The sequence below is a fragment of the Falco punctatus genome (genome assembly GCF_963210335.1).
Source record: "Falco punctatus genome assembly, chromosome: 2".
Classification (NCBI taxonomy): Eukaryota; Metazoa; Chordata; class Aves; order Falconiformes; family Falconidae; genus Falco; species Falco punctatus.
The window spans coordinates 31,742,694-31,758,445 of record NC_137581.1 but is presented as its reverse complement, the minus strand read 5'-3'; the positions used below and the strand labels follow the sequence as shown (position 1 = coordinate 31,758,445).

The following is a 15,752-nucleotide window of genomic DNA, read 5'->3' as shown; positions in this document are numbered from 1 at the left end:
TGTTCTCACAAATATATCACAGGAAAAAAGATGGGGCGGAGGAACTATTATAAGAACAATTTTCATCCTTAGCCTGACATATCCATGTGGACCGTTATAGAGAAAGTGGGCTGCAGGGTAAGAAAAAGAGTCTCTTGTATCTAAGGCATTGGAGAGAGCTATAGGAGAATTTATTGTCTACAAATTTTTCTGGCAAAAGATTTCAGATGATATAGCAGACCTTGACAGAATATATCTTAAGCTTGCTGACATTCTGGCATTTTAAAATCTTGAGATGCTTGATTTAAAGCATAAATTAACATTTAACAAGGTTTTACCAACCTTTAACCTTTTCCATTTGTTAGAAGAGCATGGTATATAATAGATAATTCTGTTCTCAGTCAGTGGTTAAAATTAGCTTTCTGTGAAATCAAATACTGTCAAATACAGAAAACAGATCAACTTAAAATTTATAGCACAACAGTTGTGTAGTGTCTTGCACACTGTATATAACTTTACGATAATGTCTTTTGAATAACACCTTTAAATATATCTGCAGGTGTGCTGGCAGAGGGCTCAGCATGAGCCACGTTAGAAGCTTTGTGTTAGAGCTGATTTTCTGCTATTTGTGTCAATTACTTTCATTAAATAAACACAGGAAACACATGGGAATATGTGGTAATGCCATCTCTGCAGTGAAAGAATTGCTGGTTGAAATGATTCATAATTTCAGGATAATGAGAGCACCACATCCCCCCACACCTCCCCCACTACCCTGAAGTAAAATGCATTTATAATTGTATATTTGCTAGTGAATCTCTTCAGAGTTCTTCCCAAAAGAATGAATTTCCTATCCAAATTCTTGAAGAGGCAGGGGGAGAGAGAGTAGGGATGAGACCTGAGAAGTGCATGCATTGGTCACAAAGAATACTCAGTTTTGGAAGAAGTCCAAGTGAAAATTTTAGAGCTTCTTGTGAACTCTTGCGCGCTTTTTTTTTTTTTTTTTTTAAGTAAAAAGAGGCGAGTTAGATAAGAATGCAAGACTGTTGCTTTTCTTATGCAGAAAAGCAATTGTAATCTGAGCAGAATGCCATGCAATTTTTGGATTAAAACCACAGTTCTCTCATCAGGTGTAACCTCTCCTTAACAGGCACTTGACACTCAAGTACTGAGTCATAAGAATGCATTTGGTAAGAGTCAAAGTCCTGACAGGAATAGTTTTAATATTGTCTAAATGATGACAGTATTGGCTAAATCACCAGTGGATCACTTTACCTGTATTTTAATGAACTTGTTGAGGGTGCAGTTAAAAAATATCAGTTATGGAGTCAGACTGTTTAGGGGGTACGGTTAAAAACATCAGTTATTAAATCAGTGAGTTTTGCAGTGCATTAATGACTTCAATGTGTCTACCATGTCAAGGGGGGTGCTTCTGCCCTTCTGCTCCTCTCTTGTGAGACCCCACCTGCAGTACTGTGTTCAGTTCTGGGGACCCCAACATAAGAAGGACATGGGCCTGTTAGAGTGAGCCCAGAGGAGGGCCATAAAGATGATCAGAGGGCTGGAGCACCTGTGCTGTGAAGACAGGCTGAGAGAGCTGGGGTTGTTGAGCCCGGAGAAGAGAAGGCTCTGGGGACACCTTATAGCAGCCTGCCAGTGCCTGAAGGGGGCCTACAGGGAAGCTGGGGAGGGGCTCTTACAAGGGCATGTAGTGATAGGACAAGGGGGAACGGCTTTGAACTGAAAGAGGGTGGATTGAGATCAGGCATTAGGAAGAAATTCTTTCCTGTGAGGGTGGTGAGGCACTGGCACAGGTTGCCCAGGGAAGCTGTGGATGCCCCATCCCTGGCAGTGTTCAAGGCCAGGCTGGATGGGGCTTTGAGCAACCTGCTGTAGTGGAAGGTGTCCCTGCCCGTGGCAGGGGGTTGGAACTGGATGGTCTTTAATGTCCTTTCCAACTGAAACCATTTTATGATTCTATGAAATGAATCTGTACCAGAAGCAGGAATTGTAGGCCGGACTCAGGAGGCTATATAGATGAGCATCAGTCATTTTGTGCAGTTCAGAAGACTGTGAAATGTCCCCCACAAAAAAAAATAAAAAATCCGAAGGAAATTAGACCAGAAAGAAACCTTCTTTTGTCCTTCAAAACACACATTGCCAGGCAGTTGTTACATACCAACAGCACTGATGTTTACCTGTGGTTGCAGACTGACCCACAAGTGCCATTGATGCCTGCTGACTTATTTCCAGCTGTGCTGCCCAACAAGTATTATGGCAAGTGTCAGGTGGTTCCTGCCTGCTGGGTCACAGGCACTGAATTCTTTATAAGGAGAAGGGAGTGTGGGTGATTTACTTCCCCCCTAGTCTTTTTGCAGTCTACATATCTGATGTCTCTCATCTTATAAAGATGTTAGATTAAAATACTGGTGTAAATTATGACTTGTTAAAACAATTTAAAAGAAAAAAAAAATATTGCATGTGTTATCTATCAAACCCAGCCCGTCCCCTGACTGACAAGCATGAGATGTCTGTTTTGGTTTCCTTTTCCCTGAAGAAGGCAAGGTTCTTTGATTCTGAAGGAAAGAAAAGTGAGAAGGTTGAGAAACATTGTCTTAAACTTAAGAAAGAGCCATGGGAACAGTTACATGGGATAGAGATTTTGGTACAAAATTTATAGGTCTATACTTCTAGTGGTTCCAGCTAGCTGGTTTTTAATTTGTTTGGGGTTCTTTTTTTTAAGAATAGAGACAGGACATACTGTGCTTGTTATGCTTTCAGTTCAAGGAAGTGTTTTTATATTTTTTTTTTCCGTATCTTGGAATAGCCATCTAATTTTTGGTTATTTACTACAATTTATTTGTTTATTCCAGGTTTTACTTTCTCGGTACCTCAGTCTCTGGTAATGTTTTCATGGATTCCTGTTTTGTTTAGAAGTCTGAAGTATTTCTCAGCCATTTTTTTTAGAACGTTGTACCTTCTGTGTAATAGCCATATAATTAGTTTATTGTTTAAGGATGTGCTCAATAACATAAGTCAGTTTTATGGTACAGAACAGATTTTTGTTGATAAACTGTTACAATCATGTTGTGGTGACTTCAAGAACCATTGTGGGAGAAGTTAATGGATAATGTAGATAAGGTAGATTAACCCTGGCATCTGTGGGAGGTGGGCAGACAGAAAAGGAAGTGATTAGATGAGTAATACTCTGCTTTCCATGTCACTATAAATTAGCATCAGGTAGCTTTTTCACCTCTTAGCCCACATGCCTTTGATATACTCAAAGATCAAATAAATTTTGTTCATTTCCCTGTTCATAGCAAATTTTAGTACAGAATGTAAGACAGTTCATTTATAAAAATTAATTAAAAATAAAGAAATTAGTATTTTAGTCTGTCAGGTGTGAAAAATAGTAATCTTCAGAGTGCAGGCAAGTGAGATACTTCATAGAAACTAGTTTGTATGCTACTTCTACTGGATGGTAAATGTGAGGTAACTCTTCTTTGAGCAGGTCACCGAGGCAGATAATGCATAGCATGAATAGTGTCCTCTCTTCACAGCCTAAGGAATAATAAAAACAGCCATTAAAATAGAGAATAAGTGAAAAACAAACCTTGACATTGCAATCAGCTTGTTTCTTCTAGTAGTGTTCATCTGTGGGCTGGAAAAGGTTGTAGAGTAGAGTACATCCTGCTGTTTTTGAGTGCATCATGTGGAATTCCCCCATGGAAATGGAAGGTGTTGGCTTCCAAAGTAAACAGCTTTAAGAAATGAGATTTCTGTGGCTGAAACAAGAGATTCATAATAGAAGACACTAGGGTGTGTCTGTGCAGGGATCCACCTGGGATATTATGTAATTCATCTTTTTGTTTCACATCTTCCCTGTTCTCCAATAGGTGGATGTAAGTTGCTTGGCTGAGGTAAGATTGTGTGCCTGTGTGTTTATATACACGCCATATGCGAGTTACACCTTTTTGAACTTTTGTTTTGAATTTGGTGAAAGCTGTGGTCACTATTCTTCTTTCAGAGAAGAATTTCATAATCCAAGTCTTAGTGCTGTGAGAAGTCTCTAATATACCTAGAAGTCCTCTTACAGCCCACAGTTCATCTGATCCCACAGCAGTGATGGCAGAAGCTAATCTTGAGGACTTCAGTATCAAGGTATGCTTCTAGTTTTTGTTTCCATAGAGGAGCCAGGGAAGGTCCTGCTTTTGTATCAGTGGGTGTTCACTATCAAATTTTCTTTCATGTGCCAGTATGAACAGTTCAGCCAAGTTGACTGAAATACAATTTCATAGAGTAAATGTGTTCAGCTGGATAGTATATGATGTGAACACTTCAGGTTTTGTTCCTCCGGGGCTCTCCATCAATCTACCATAACAGCTGAAAATGGTGAAGAACAGTTTTTAAAGTTTTTAGAGCTGGGTGAACATTTCTTACTGCTGCTGTACCTGAGAAAAAGGTGAAATATTCAAGTCCTGCTGAGGCTGACTAGTACAATACTGGAATGATACAATACATTGATCCTTCTTAGGGCTGGCTGTTTATTAAGGAGTGAAAATTAATTACTTATATCCTCCCTCTTGCGCAGAAGATGTGGGAGAAGGAGGAATGCTTCATGGCCCATGAACTGTGTTTCCTACCACATGTTATTAAAAGGTTATTCTGCTGATGGGAGGTGTTTGCTGTCTGGTATTTTTTTCATCTTGTGATACAAGTGTTTGCCTGTACTGGATTTACATAGCAAGATTTTGGTAACAGGTGAGTCTGCAGGGGTGGCTTCTGTGAGAACATACCAGTAGCTGCCCCAATGTCAGACAGAGCCAGTTCCAGCTGGCTTCTAGATGGACCTGCTGCTGTCTAAAGCTGAGCCCATCAGCAATGCTGGTCACACCTCTGTGATAACATGGTTAAGAAAGGTTAAAAATGCTTCCTCGCATGGCAGTTGTGTGAGAAAGAAGTGTGAAAAGTGTGAGAGAAACAGTCCTGCAGACACCAGAGTCGGTAAAGAAGGATGGGGAGGAGGTGCTCAAGGTGCTGGAGCAGAGATCCCCCTGCAGCCCGTGGAGAAGATTATAGTAAAACATGTTGTCCCCTTGGAGCCAATGGAGGACCCCATGCTGCAGCAGGTGGAAGTGTACTGAAGGAAGCTGCAGCACACTACAGACCAGGCTCCTGGCAGGATCTGTGGCTGGTGCAGAGGAGCCCAGGCTGGAGCAGGTTTTCTGGCAGGACCTGTGACCCTGTGGGCGACCCTTGCTGGAGCAGTCTGTTCCTGAAGGACTGCACCCTGTGGAGAGGACCCATGCTGGAGGAGTTCTTGAAGAACTGCAGCCCGTGAGAAGAACCCATGTTGGAGAAGTTCATGAAGGACTGTAACCCATGAGAGGAACTCATGCTGGAGCAGGGGAATAGTGCGAAGAGGAAGAAGTGGCAGCTGCAAAGTGTTTACGGACTGACCACAACTCTGATTCCCCATCCTCTTGTGCCTCTGGGAGAGGTGGGGATTGGGGGAGGAAGCAGGAGAGTCAAGAGTGAAGTTGAGCCTGTGGAAAGGAGGTGGGGAAAGGTGGTTTTAGTTTTGTTATTATTCCTCACTATCCTGCTCTGTCACAAATTGGCAGTAAATTAATTTCCCGAAGTCGAGTTTGTGTTGCCTGTGACAGCAATTGGCAAGCGATGTCCCTGTCCTTACCTCCACCCATGAGCTTTTTCATTGTGTTTTCTCCTCGTCCTGCTGAGAAGGGGGAATGATAGAGCAGCTGGGCGGACACCTGGTGGCCAGCCAAGGTCAACCCACCACAGTCCCAAATCTGTTTGTACCTACATGGAGATCTGCAGGAAGAATCCAGTTGCGTTATAGTATGTTTTTAGGGAGTCTTAGCACTTCCAATACCAGGTTCATCTTCAGTATATAAACAGAGTCCCCTCAGGAATCTTTTTTTCTGCCAGTCTCAACCCTGACCCTGAATTGTGTTGTCCCAAAGAGGAAGAAATAGGAGATAAAGGAGAAATTTAAATGTTTTATGTTGCCACTTGAAGGCAGCTGCAATAATGAGGCAGACTGCTGTAATAACCTTCTCTTTATTCTTTTAGGTTTGTGACATTGTTTTGAGCATGTTTCTTGCAGAGAGATTTCCTTTGTCTCCTTGGAATTGGAGTGTGCCGCAGAGCTAATAGCAAGAATATGCTACCCTTTTGCTCCCTCCTTCCCCCATCCCTTATTTCACTTAAAGGAAGCAGAAGACCCTGAAGTGACATTTGCTCAAACTTTTGGTGTCTGGGAGAGATTGTTTATGCTATTGGATTGCTTCAGGCTAGTTAGTGCACTACCTGAGAAGAAATGCAGCATGCATGTTTCTTACACTTGGCTGTGCTTTACTAAGAGGTTACAAGGCACTGGAGAAAAGTAAGCTATGTATTCCATAACGGAGTGATGGATGAAACAGAGTAGATTAGGGCTGTTGGGGTGGAATCAGTTTGCAGACAGGGTCTTTGTCAAATGTATCATCTAAATTTAAATTCCACTTCTGTCTGAAATAGGCCAAATGTTGCTATAACTGTACTGCAGAGAGCTAAAGGATACCTCAGATTCTTACATCATCTGAAGAAAGGCTGGAGAAATGTACTTGAACTTGACTATTTCAGAATAGACTTGTTTGTTTGTTTTTTTTTAAGGGCTTGACCCCGTTAGAGATCAGTGTATATATTTGCTTCCCACAGTGATGGTTGCGAGTCAGTAGCCTCATCTGTCCTATTTTGAAAACAGTGGTGAGCAATACATTTATAGGAGTGCCAGGGGGTGGTTGTAAGGTGTACCTTCCTGTCTCTGTCCTTTTCATAAGCTGCGAATGGTCTCTGAAAGAAGGAAACTTACAGAAACACCGTTGTTAGCCAAGCCTGTGAGATCAGGTCCCCCTCTAGTGGTGGCAGCTCTGCCAGACTCCACGGGATGGTTTTCTTCAGTCCTGACTTTTTTTTTTTTTTTTCCTTCTCCCTCGAAACCACACATCTAGGTTCCCTCTGATAACTGTGGTGAATATGTATGATAACTACTACAGTTGTTACTTTGACAAGTAACAAATTAGGTTCATACTGACCATCAGTGACACCGAGAAAAGTGTTGTGTTGTTTGTCACTAGTGCCAGCTGTTTAACTTGCGCACATATTATAATGCTATGTCAAGACACTGAATAGGGAAGAACCAGAGAACTCACATACGAAGTGGTAAAGGAAAATTTTTAATGTGTTAAATCATCATCATCATAATATTAATGATAAGAAAAGTGGATACTAAAGTACATGTATGATGACTTCGAAATTTGCTACACCTGTAGTGTAATCTTAGTTTGTGGCTTTGAGGTAGAGATTTTTAATGTTAGTTCTTAAGTTAACAATGGGAGACAGATGGAAAAGGAAACCGTGCTGACAGTCCTCTAAAAGGTAGTGTTTAGCAAGTGTGTGAAACAGCAGTGTTGCTTCATAATCTGTTCAAAATATTTTTCTTGCAAAGTCTGTACATTTTTATGTCGAACTGTCTGGGATAGGTGCACGTTCTACACGAGTCAGCAGTTGTCCATCTAGGCTCAGCAGTGTTGATCGGTGTCTAAATGTTATTGTTTCATCTGACTGTATCAGTAGCGATTACTTTCTTGGGAATCAGCATTGGAGCTACTTTTTTTCCTCAGTCTGTTAAAAACTGTAGTTTCAGAATGAAAAACATTGGGTCCATGCACTACTATGTTGTATTTTTTCTTATATGGAAGCAGAGTCGTTTTCACTTTATTGGGCATTCTTTGTCTTCTGTTACTTGTTCTTCTGTCTGCTAAATAAATAGAAACATCTTTTACGTGAAGAAATGCCATGCATTCTTTGTGGCGTAATTGTCATGAACAAACCAGAACGGTTTTGATGTCTTATAACAAGTCTGATGAGGAGCGGCTGAGGGATTGTTCAGCCTGGAGAAAAGGAGGCTTGGGGGAGACCTTATCTCTACAGCTACTGAAAGGAGGTTGTAGACAGGTTGGTGGTCGATCTCTTCTCCCAGATAACAAATGATAGGACAAGAGGAAACAGCCTCAGGTTGCATCAGGGAAGGTTTAGATTGGATATTAGGAAAAAAATTCTTCACTGAAAGGGTGGTCAAACATTGGAGCAGGCTGCCCAGGGAGGTGATGGAATCACCATCCCTGGAAGCATTTAAAAAACACGTGGATGTGGTGCTTAGTGACATGGTTTAGTGGTGGATTTAGCAGTCCTGGGTTAATGGACTTTTCCAGCCTAAATGAGTCTATGATGCCAGAGTCAGTGGAAGTCTTTGTTGCTTCTTTTTAATTTATGTAGCATCACTGTCAGTAGAGGTTGCCAACTGCAGTAAAAGCTGGTTGTACATCCAGGACATTATTCATGAATATTGGCAGGTAGAGAGGGCAAGCAGTTGAGGCATGCTATGCCACTATGCTAGATGTGACAAGTTGTAGGGCATGCCTTAAAAGCATATAGCACTTTATAGTTGCATTATGGTGTTTTTGTGACTAATATATAGCATCTCTCTATGGAATGCTGCATTTTCCTACCATTTAGGGGGAAAAATGGTATAGGCCAGAATGAGGTAATTGCTTCATTAGAGAACTTTGACTATTTGATTCTGATATGTGCAATTACATTGATAATAGATCACTTGCCTTCTTTGCCAAGGCAAGTATGGGTGGGATGCAGTGTTGGCAGATGTCTGAGGTGAGCTTAAATTGATATTTCAAAAGTTGTCCAAGATGAAGTGCTATCAATTTGTGGCTTCAGTTATCAATGAAGATATACCTAGCTAATATGGAATTACTGGCTTCCTAAAAGCCTAATAAAAATATGGGTAATTTACAGTATAAAAGGTAAAGTTCCATACAGTTGTGTAATATCATATATAGACTTCTTTATGAATTTCCTAGCATTCTTATTACTTATATAATTTTCCCATGAAATTGTGGTTGAACTTACTGGGTTTTTTTAGGATCTTACGGTGAATTGCTTGAATTCTTTGTCAAATCCAATCCAGACATCTCATTTGAATACCTTGAATGGTGTCTTAGTACAAATGCAAATAGCTTCTTCAAAATAACTCCTGTCTTTCATTCAGTAAGTGCTGAAGACTACAAAAATAGGAACTTGGTGGGCTGGAGTTAAGGTTGTCTGGGTGACTTTACCGCTCAATTTCTTGATTCAGATCTCCATCTCAAATACAGGTATTTCGTTATATGTATAAAATCTCTTGCTCAGTGGTAGATAGATGCTTACTTGCATAATTCCAGTTTTTGTCTGCTGAAGGTTTGTGTGGTAGAAATGTAAAATTACAGTGAATTTTTCTGTAATCTGAAAATTGTAAATCACTGCTTTTTAATGAACTGCTTTCATCATGATTCTTGGCTAAGATTTGTGATGTAGCAGTGCATATGCATATTTATGTAATGAATTAAAGGCTTAAATTATTTAGCTCTCCCATGAATAGCCTGCATTTTTTATTTAATAATGTGTTAATAACTGGAAGGTAGGAAAATTGGAGTACTTTGGTAACTTTACTGAAAGAAATGTAACTATATGACTTCTAGTAGTATTCTGATTAGTTTGACAATGCCTTTTTGTAGTGACAGTGTTTTATACTATGTAGGATATATATGTGTATAGTGGCAGCTGGTAATCTACCTGTAAAGCATGAAGTCAGAAAGATCCTAGTCAGTGGTGGTACTTCATAGTGGCATATTCAGAGCTTCAGCAATTGAAATGTTTTGCCCCAAGGATGGGGTCGGTTATCACTGGTGTGTGTGCCAGTCACCAAACAAAGATTGGAGTCTTCTGTTAAATGCTTATATACCAGTCTGAACTTTCTGCTTTTTATTGTTTGCGCCCAGCTAAGGAAGTGCTTGTTTTGTGTAGTTCCTGTCTAGCTTCCAACATAGTAACACTTCTCATACAAAAGCCATGTCAGTGCGCCAGAATTGTGCTGATTTAAAGATCAAGATTCCATCTAATATTTTTCTATACTGGCTTGCTTATTTTTGTGTGTTCTGTTGCTTTATTTTGGATTTGGATTTGGATTCCTTGTTCTTGGCAGGAAAAGATGAAGTGAAGCCAGATGTAGTCTGAAAATGTCTTGGTGTCACAAATAATGAATGAATAGTGTATTTCATTTAAAACAAAAAGCTCGCTCCCAGTGCATGGCCTTCCCTGACCTCCCTCCATTTGTTGATACTTGTGACACCTATTTCACGATGGAAGTTAAAGGAAATAGTCACTTCATGTGAAAGCTACCTATGGTGTCTTGGCAACCATGAAATGTACTTCTGCCATCATAAATTCATTAATTTCTTAGATCTCCTTTGTGTTAGACAGTATAAGAAAATTAATCAAAATTTCTTTAAACACCAGCAAATTCCATCCCTCCGCTCATTTCTATTTTGTAGCAAAAGCTAGTCTGTACAGTAACTTCATTATTATTAATTACTCTGAAGCATTGTTCTTCAAATTAACGAAGCAAGGGGAATGTGTAGCTTAGTGATTTGGGAAGCGCAGAGTTAAAAAAATACAGAAAGACAATAAAGGTTTGCCAATTAATTATTTATGTATTTTTAAAGTATTTTCAGAAGTTGTTTAAAACTTTGGTTTCTGCATTCTTTTTCCCTAAATAATGAAGCCAAGAAAGCCTTTGCAAAATATTTTTCAGAAAGGTTATGAATTCTGACAGAAACGAGATACATGTGTACTGGCTTTCTCAGTGCATTCAAAAGGTTCTGCAGTTTTGTAGGGGCTTAACCCTGATATTTTGTTCTATAACTTAAAAACCAGAGTAAACCTGAAATACATACAGACTAATTGTGAGATGCGGTAATTTGAGGCAAAAGTACTTTCATATAAAGTAATAAAAAAAATAACTATGTAACCTTCAGAGGTTTCTGTACATGTTTATTCTTTTAGGGTGCAATACAAAATTGTTAGGCAGGCAGTTTTCATTTCTGAAGACATGCACTTTTCTGTATGGAATTTCCAGAGACATCTGAAAGCTGCTAGGCTTTTTTCACACTGCATCATGTTCAGAGGCTCACATTCATTCTAGGATTGTTTTTATTCAATCTCTTTTCTTCTTTTGCTTCCATTTGCAGGGAAGGCTGTTTTTTGGCAAAAAATATTGCTATAGTTAAAAAATATGATGAACATTCTGTATGTCAGATTCCATTCCAATACTGTTTCTCAATCTCAAATACGTTCAGGTTTGGTATTAAAGGTACCTCTTATCAATAAATTATAGTAACAAGCTTCTGCTTTTTCTGTTAAGTTATGTTACAATGCTATTAAATACAACGTATAGTTTTTATTTCTCATGCTGTGATTAGATTTATTATTATTTAGGAAGCAACAATAGATAAAAGTGTTGAAATGATCTTACACTGTGATAACTAGATAATAACAAATAATTGACTTCCTTTGTTGTGTATGTAGGGTGTCCTATAACCTATGATCCTGAGGATGACAGGAAGGAATCTGTCTGTTATCATTTGTGGCTGTTTTGTCCTTCTTCAGATTAACAAAGCCCTTGAAAACAAAGGATAGTAATTAAAAAAAAAAATAAAAAAGGCATTTTACAGTCATAGTAATGTCTGTTATAGGAGCAGGGTCAATCTAGTTGCTGTTCCACTTTTTTGAGGTACTAGAATTTTTCAAGGGTAAGTCAAATGTTGTGGCAACAGTCCCTTTTATTCGATGCGAAGGTAAATAAGAAGAGGCATGAAGATGGAGTTAAGACAGCAGGCTGCAGTTTTAATAGCTTGAGAACATGTAACATTTTTGTCTTCCCAGTTTTTGATCTGTGTATCATTTGACAAGGATCAGATGAAGGATGAGGTGTCACTTTCTGTGTACCATGCAGTGCCATGTAGGTTGTCTTCAGCCTAGGCCTGAAGTTCAATTCACTCTGGATCTTGCTATTCCTTCTGCTTTAAACAGGGAAACGAGTGGTATGCATGTGGCAATGTCACTGCAGAAAAGTGTGGTTTAAAAAAGGGAAGTTCTTCTTTGCAATCAAATTGTAAAATATGAAAATCCGCTACATGATTCAAAAGTTATAGCATGGCAGTCCTCTGTTAATAGCTGATAATAAACATAGCTGGGAAGGCAGCAGGAGAGGGAAGCAGGGGTATTTTTTTTTTTTGTCATGTTAGTAAATAAGTGCTCTCATGATAAACAGAAAACAGTAGAAGATTAAAGCACTAAATTAGAGGAACACTGAAGAACTTTCTCTCCCTTTGAAACAGTAGTAACATTCACTGAAGTAGGGAATGCTTTAGTTTGATGGCAGAAGTAAAGGAAAGGAGAAGCTGGGGTAATGCTGCATCTAACTGCCATCAAAGCCTGGTAAGAGAAAGCAAAGCAGTTGAAACATTGCTGTTATTAGTAACTTAGAAGTGAATAATTTCAGCTGAGGTGCTCAATTCAACCATACTGCCAATTTGGGTCAGCAGGGCTGCTCTCACTTAATGCATTTGCAGGCCGTTACCATTGTCTTGGTCGAGGATGGAATAATGAAACCAGCTTCTTGCTGGAAGCAATGGGGTGAAGCAAACTGGAAACTGACAAGGGGAATGGAGTACACTGAATTTCAGCTCACATTGCAGAAGACGGGAACAAAAATAAAAATGATGAACTACTGATGATAATTTTCAACTCATGCTGTGCCTCTGTGCAGCAAACTGACAAGGCTGGAACTGCAAAGGAAGTTAAAAAGACCTTCTGGCTTCTGCCTGTTTGTTCACAAAAGCAAATATTTCTTTAAGGCCCTAAAGAGAGGAGTCAAATCATTGGCACTCTGGAAATGTATCTGCTATACTTTGGCTGCTTTTTCCTTTATGTAGTTTAAAAAAGTAAGCTTCAAAATATTCTTTGAAGGGTCAGGGAGGAGGCTTAAAATAGCAGCAGTGAAGAAGTGACGAGATTATTAAGTGCCTTGTATCCTTCCCATCAGACATTTCACTTTTTGCCTATGTACGTTCCTGTTACTCCACCTTACAAGAAGTGCCCATTCTTCAGGTCAGGTTATCTGTCTGGTGGTATGGGTAGGGGGCATTTGTGTGGGTTTTGATGATAATAGGTGTTCTGCAACACTGTTTTAATAATTTCATTGAACCTGATTAGTTCAGTTGAACACTGGCATGCATTATTATTTTATGACTCAAACTCACATCAGTATTATGATACCTCATTTTTGGTATTGTGGTTGTTATGGAACAAAGCTCATTAACATTTCTTTCTACTGGTTTTTCTTTGTGTCTCTGTGCTTAAGAAGGAATGAATAACTGGCCAAAAATCAAAAGTTGTTGTTCTATGAATAGAAGCACTCACTTAGGGAACTGGAATCCATCATTGTTGTCTTGTATGCACTTATATCAAATCCATTCCTGAAGGTCTTCACCATTATTATAGGTACCATTCTTTTATAATTGATTAAGGTGTAGGACATACAGGTCAGTTTGAAGAGTTATCCAAAGAACTTTTCTATTGTATTATTATTTAAAGAAATTAAAGATATCCTTGTTTGTATTTCTGTAAATGCTATTGTTATTTGCAGATGTCTAGATGTGTATTGGCTAGATCTTTGGGTATATTATATGAACTTTGGAATCTACACTTGGTTCTGTTGGCAAGTATTTCCTCAGCATATTGTGTCCTGCAAATAATTACTTTTTATTAAACTGCATAAATTTTAATTGAATGTTTGCTCTTTTATATGCAGTCTATTCCATTTCAAGATTGTAAAAGTTAGCACTAGTTTTATTTTGCATAATAAAAACACTGGCTTAATTTGCTGTCTTACTGTAGGATTAGATTTATTAATTTATTTTAATAAAGAAGTGTATCTTTCTGGTGGCTCAAAAATGTACCTTCTCTTTTTTTCTTCTCAGATTTATCCAAGAATAGATTAACTGAGGTTCCTACGGAGTTGTGCCATTTTGTGTCACTGGAAACACTAAATCTATACCACAATTGTATTAAAATTATACCAGATGCCATAGTAAACTTGCAAATGCTAACTTACTTAAATTTGAGGTAAGTTTAACTTTGCCACATCTTTGTGTTTATTTGCAAATGTGTAAAGCTTTTTTGTCTGCACTTTATGTGTTTCTGGAATAACAGAGTACACTTTTCATTTTATTGGAAACAGTAATGCAAAAACTCATTGGCTGTAGATCCAGCTCTGTATGAAGGTGTTGTAAAGGCCCCTTTCTTTCTCTTATGCTTCTATTCAGAAGAAATTCATAATGCTAATCACATCAGCAGAGTTGGATTCTTTTAATTCCCTTCTGATGGTGAATTTTGTGAAACTTGACATACTTTTTGTGGTTAAAAAGATGGAGGAGCAAAGACAGAGGATTCATGTTTTTTCATGGGGAATGAAGAATTAAAATGTAATGCTTTATCACTAGTATCCTTTTATTATGCAAAAGTATAGTTACTGCCTTTTTTAGGAGGAAGTGGCAAATAATTATTTAATTGTCTCTTTTCAATGAAAAGTGTGTGTGAATACTAGTTGGCATAGAGAATTGCTGCTGGTTAAAGTGCAGGTGAATGAATATTTGCTTTTGAGAGAGGGCATGTCAGCTTTTTCAGTTGGGACAAGGTGTGGAGGTTCCTTTGTAGTTGAGTATGTAAAAACTGTAGTAGTGAAGATCTTTGCAAGAATGAAGTTTGAGAGGGGGCAAAGTGGCTCTCGGGCTTTGAAATTTAAGGTATGAAGGCCTGATCATCAGTTTTGTAAACACTGAGGTATTTCTCAAGCCTTCCTGTGTTGTTACTGTACTGTAGTTTTGGCAGCTGTGGAGCACTAATTTTGGCTCTAAAAATTGAAACAGAATAGTGCGTCCTGAGTTTCTGCATACATATAAGGGATATGACTTGGTATATTGAAATTCTGTTTGTTATATATATATGTAAAGAAACTAAGACTGGATTAAATTATTAAGTTTACATAAAACATATTAGTAAATTTAGGAATTGGAATGAACCCAGTTATAACTCAATATAGTGAACTGGTGAATTAGACTTCAATTTAGTGGTGGAATTTGTGTGAATCATCAGAAAACCAGAATAACTACAGAGTTACTATCACGTATCACAGTAAATTAGGCAAAATAAAAGGAAAGTTTTAATGTTTTATGTAAGATAATTTTCCTCAGTTTAAAATCTACGTTTCACTTGGATATGCCCTTCCACCATGTTAGTTGAACACAATAAGCAGTCTGTAGAAAAAGGAAGTATATCCTTGACTTTCTAAAAATATTGCTGCTTGGCAAGAAAAATATTACAGATTTAGAATCCATATTTTTCTGACGGTTAGAGCCCATATGTTATATAACATCAGTAAGTGATGCCAAGAGGTACACTTAGTGTTTGGGCCTTGGTGGATACTGTTCATGTTTCATTTAAAGATGTTCCTTTTAAACTAATGATGTTCTATTACTCACCCTGGTTATGTGTTGTTCTTTGTCTCTTAGTGGGTTGCTTCTGAGTTCTGTAGAACGTAAAAATGATTTTTACTTTTTTTTGGTGTGTCTGATCTGCTGCATAGTGTAACTTTTTTACATTCTAGGCTTCCTCAATTTATTTATAATTATTAAAAAGTTATTTCTACTTATTTTTTTAATAAGTTGTGACTTGATTCTGTAAAGACTCTAGAATTGAGAATCCTGACTCCACAATAAGCATTGTTTCTTTTTTTTTTTACTACTTTGATTAGT

At 38.3% G+C, this 15,752-nt stretch overlaps 1 protein-coding gene across 6 annotated transcripts in view; it reads left to right on the top strand.

Annotated features, from left to right (window-relative positions):
- LRCH1 (leucine rich repeats and calponin homology domain containing 1) overlaps positions 1-15,752 on the top strand; it is a 133,347-nt gene that overhangs the window by 49,204 nt on the left and 68,391 nt on the right. For all 6 annotated transcript variants that reach the window (XR_013926094.1, XR_013926095.1, XR_013926096.1 and 3 more), the window contains exon 2: positions 13,920-14,064. Coding sequence is in view for 1 of the 6 variants with exons in the window: in XM_080375833.1 (XP_080231959.1) it covers positions 13,920-14,064 (145 nt within the window). In the remaining 5 variants the exon portion in view is untranslated. The remainder of the gene's footprint in view (positions 1-13,919; positions 14,065-15,752) is intronic.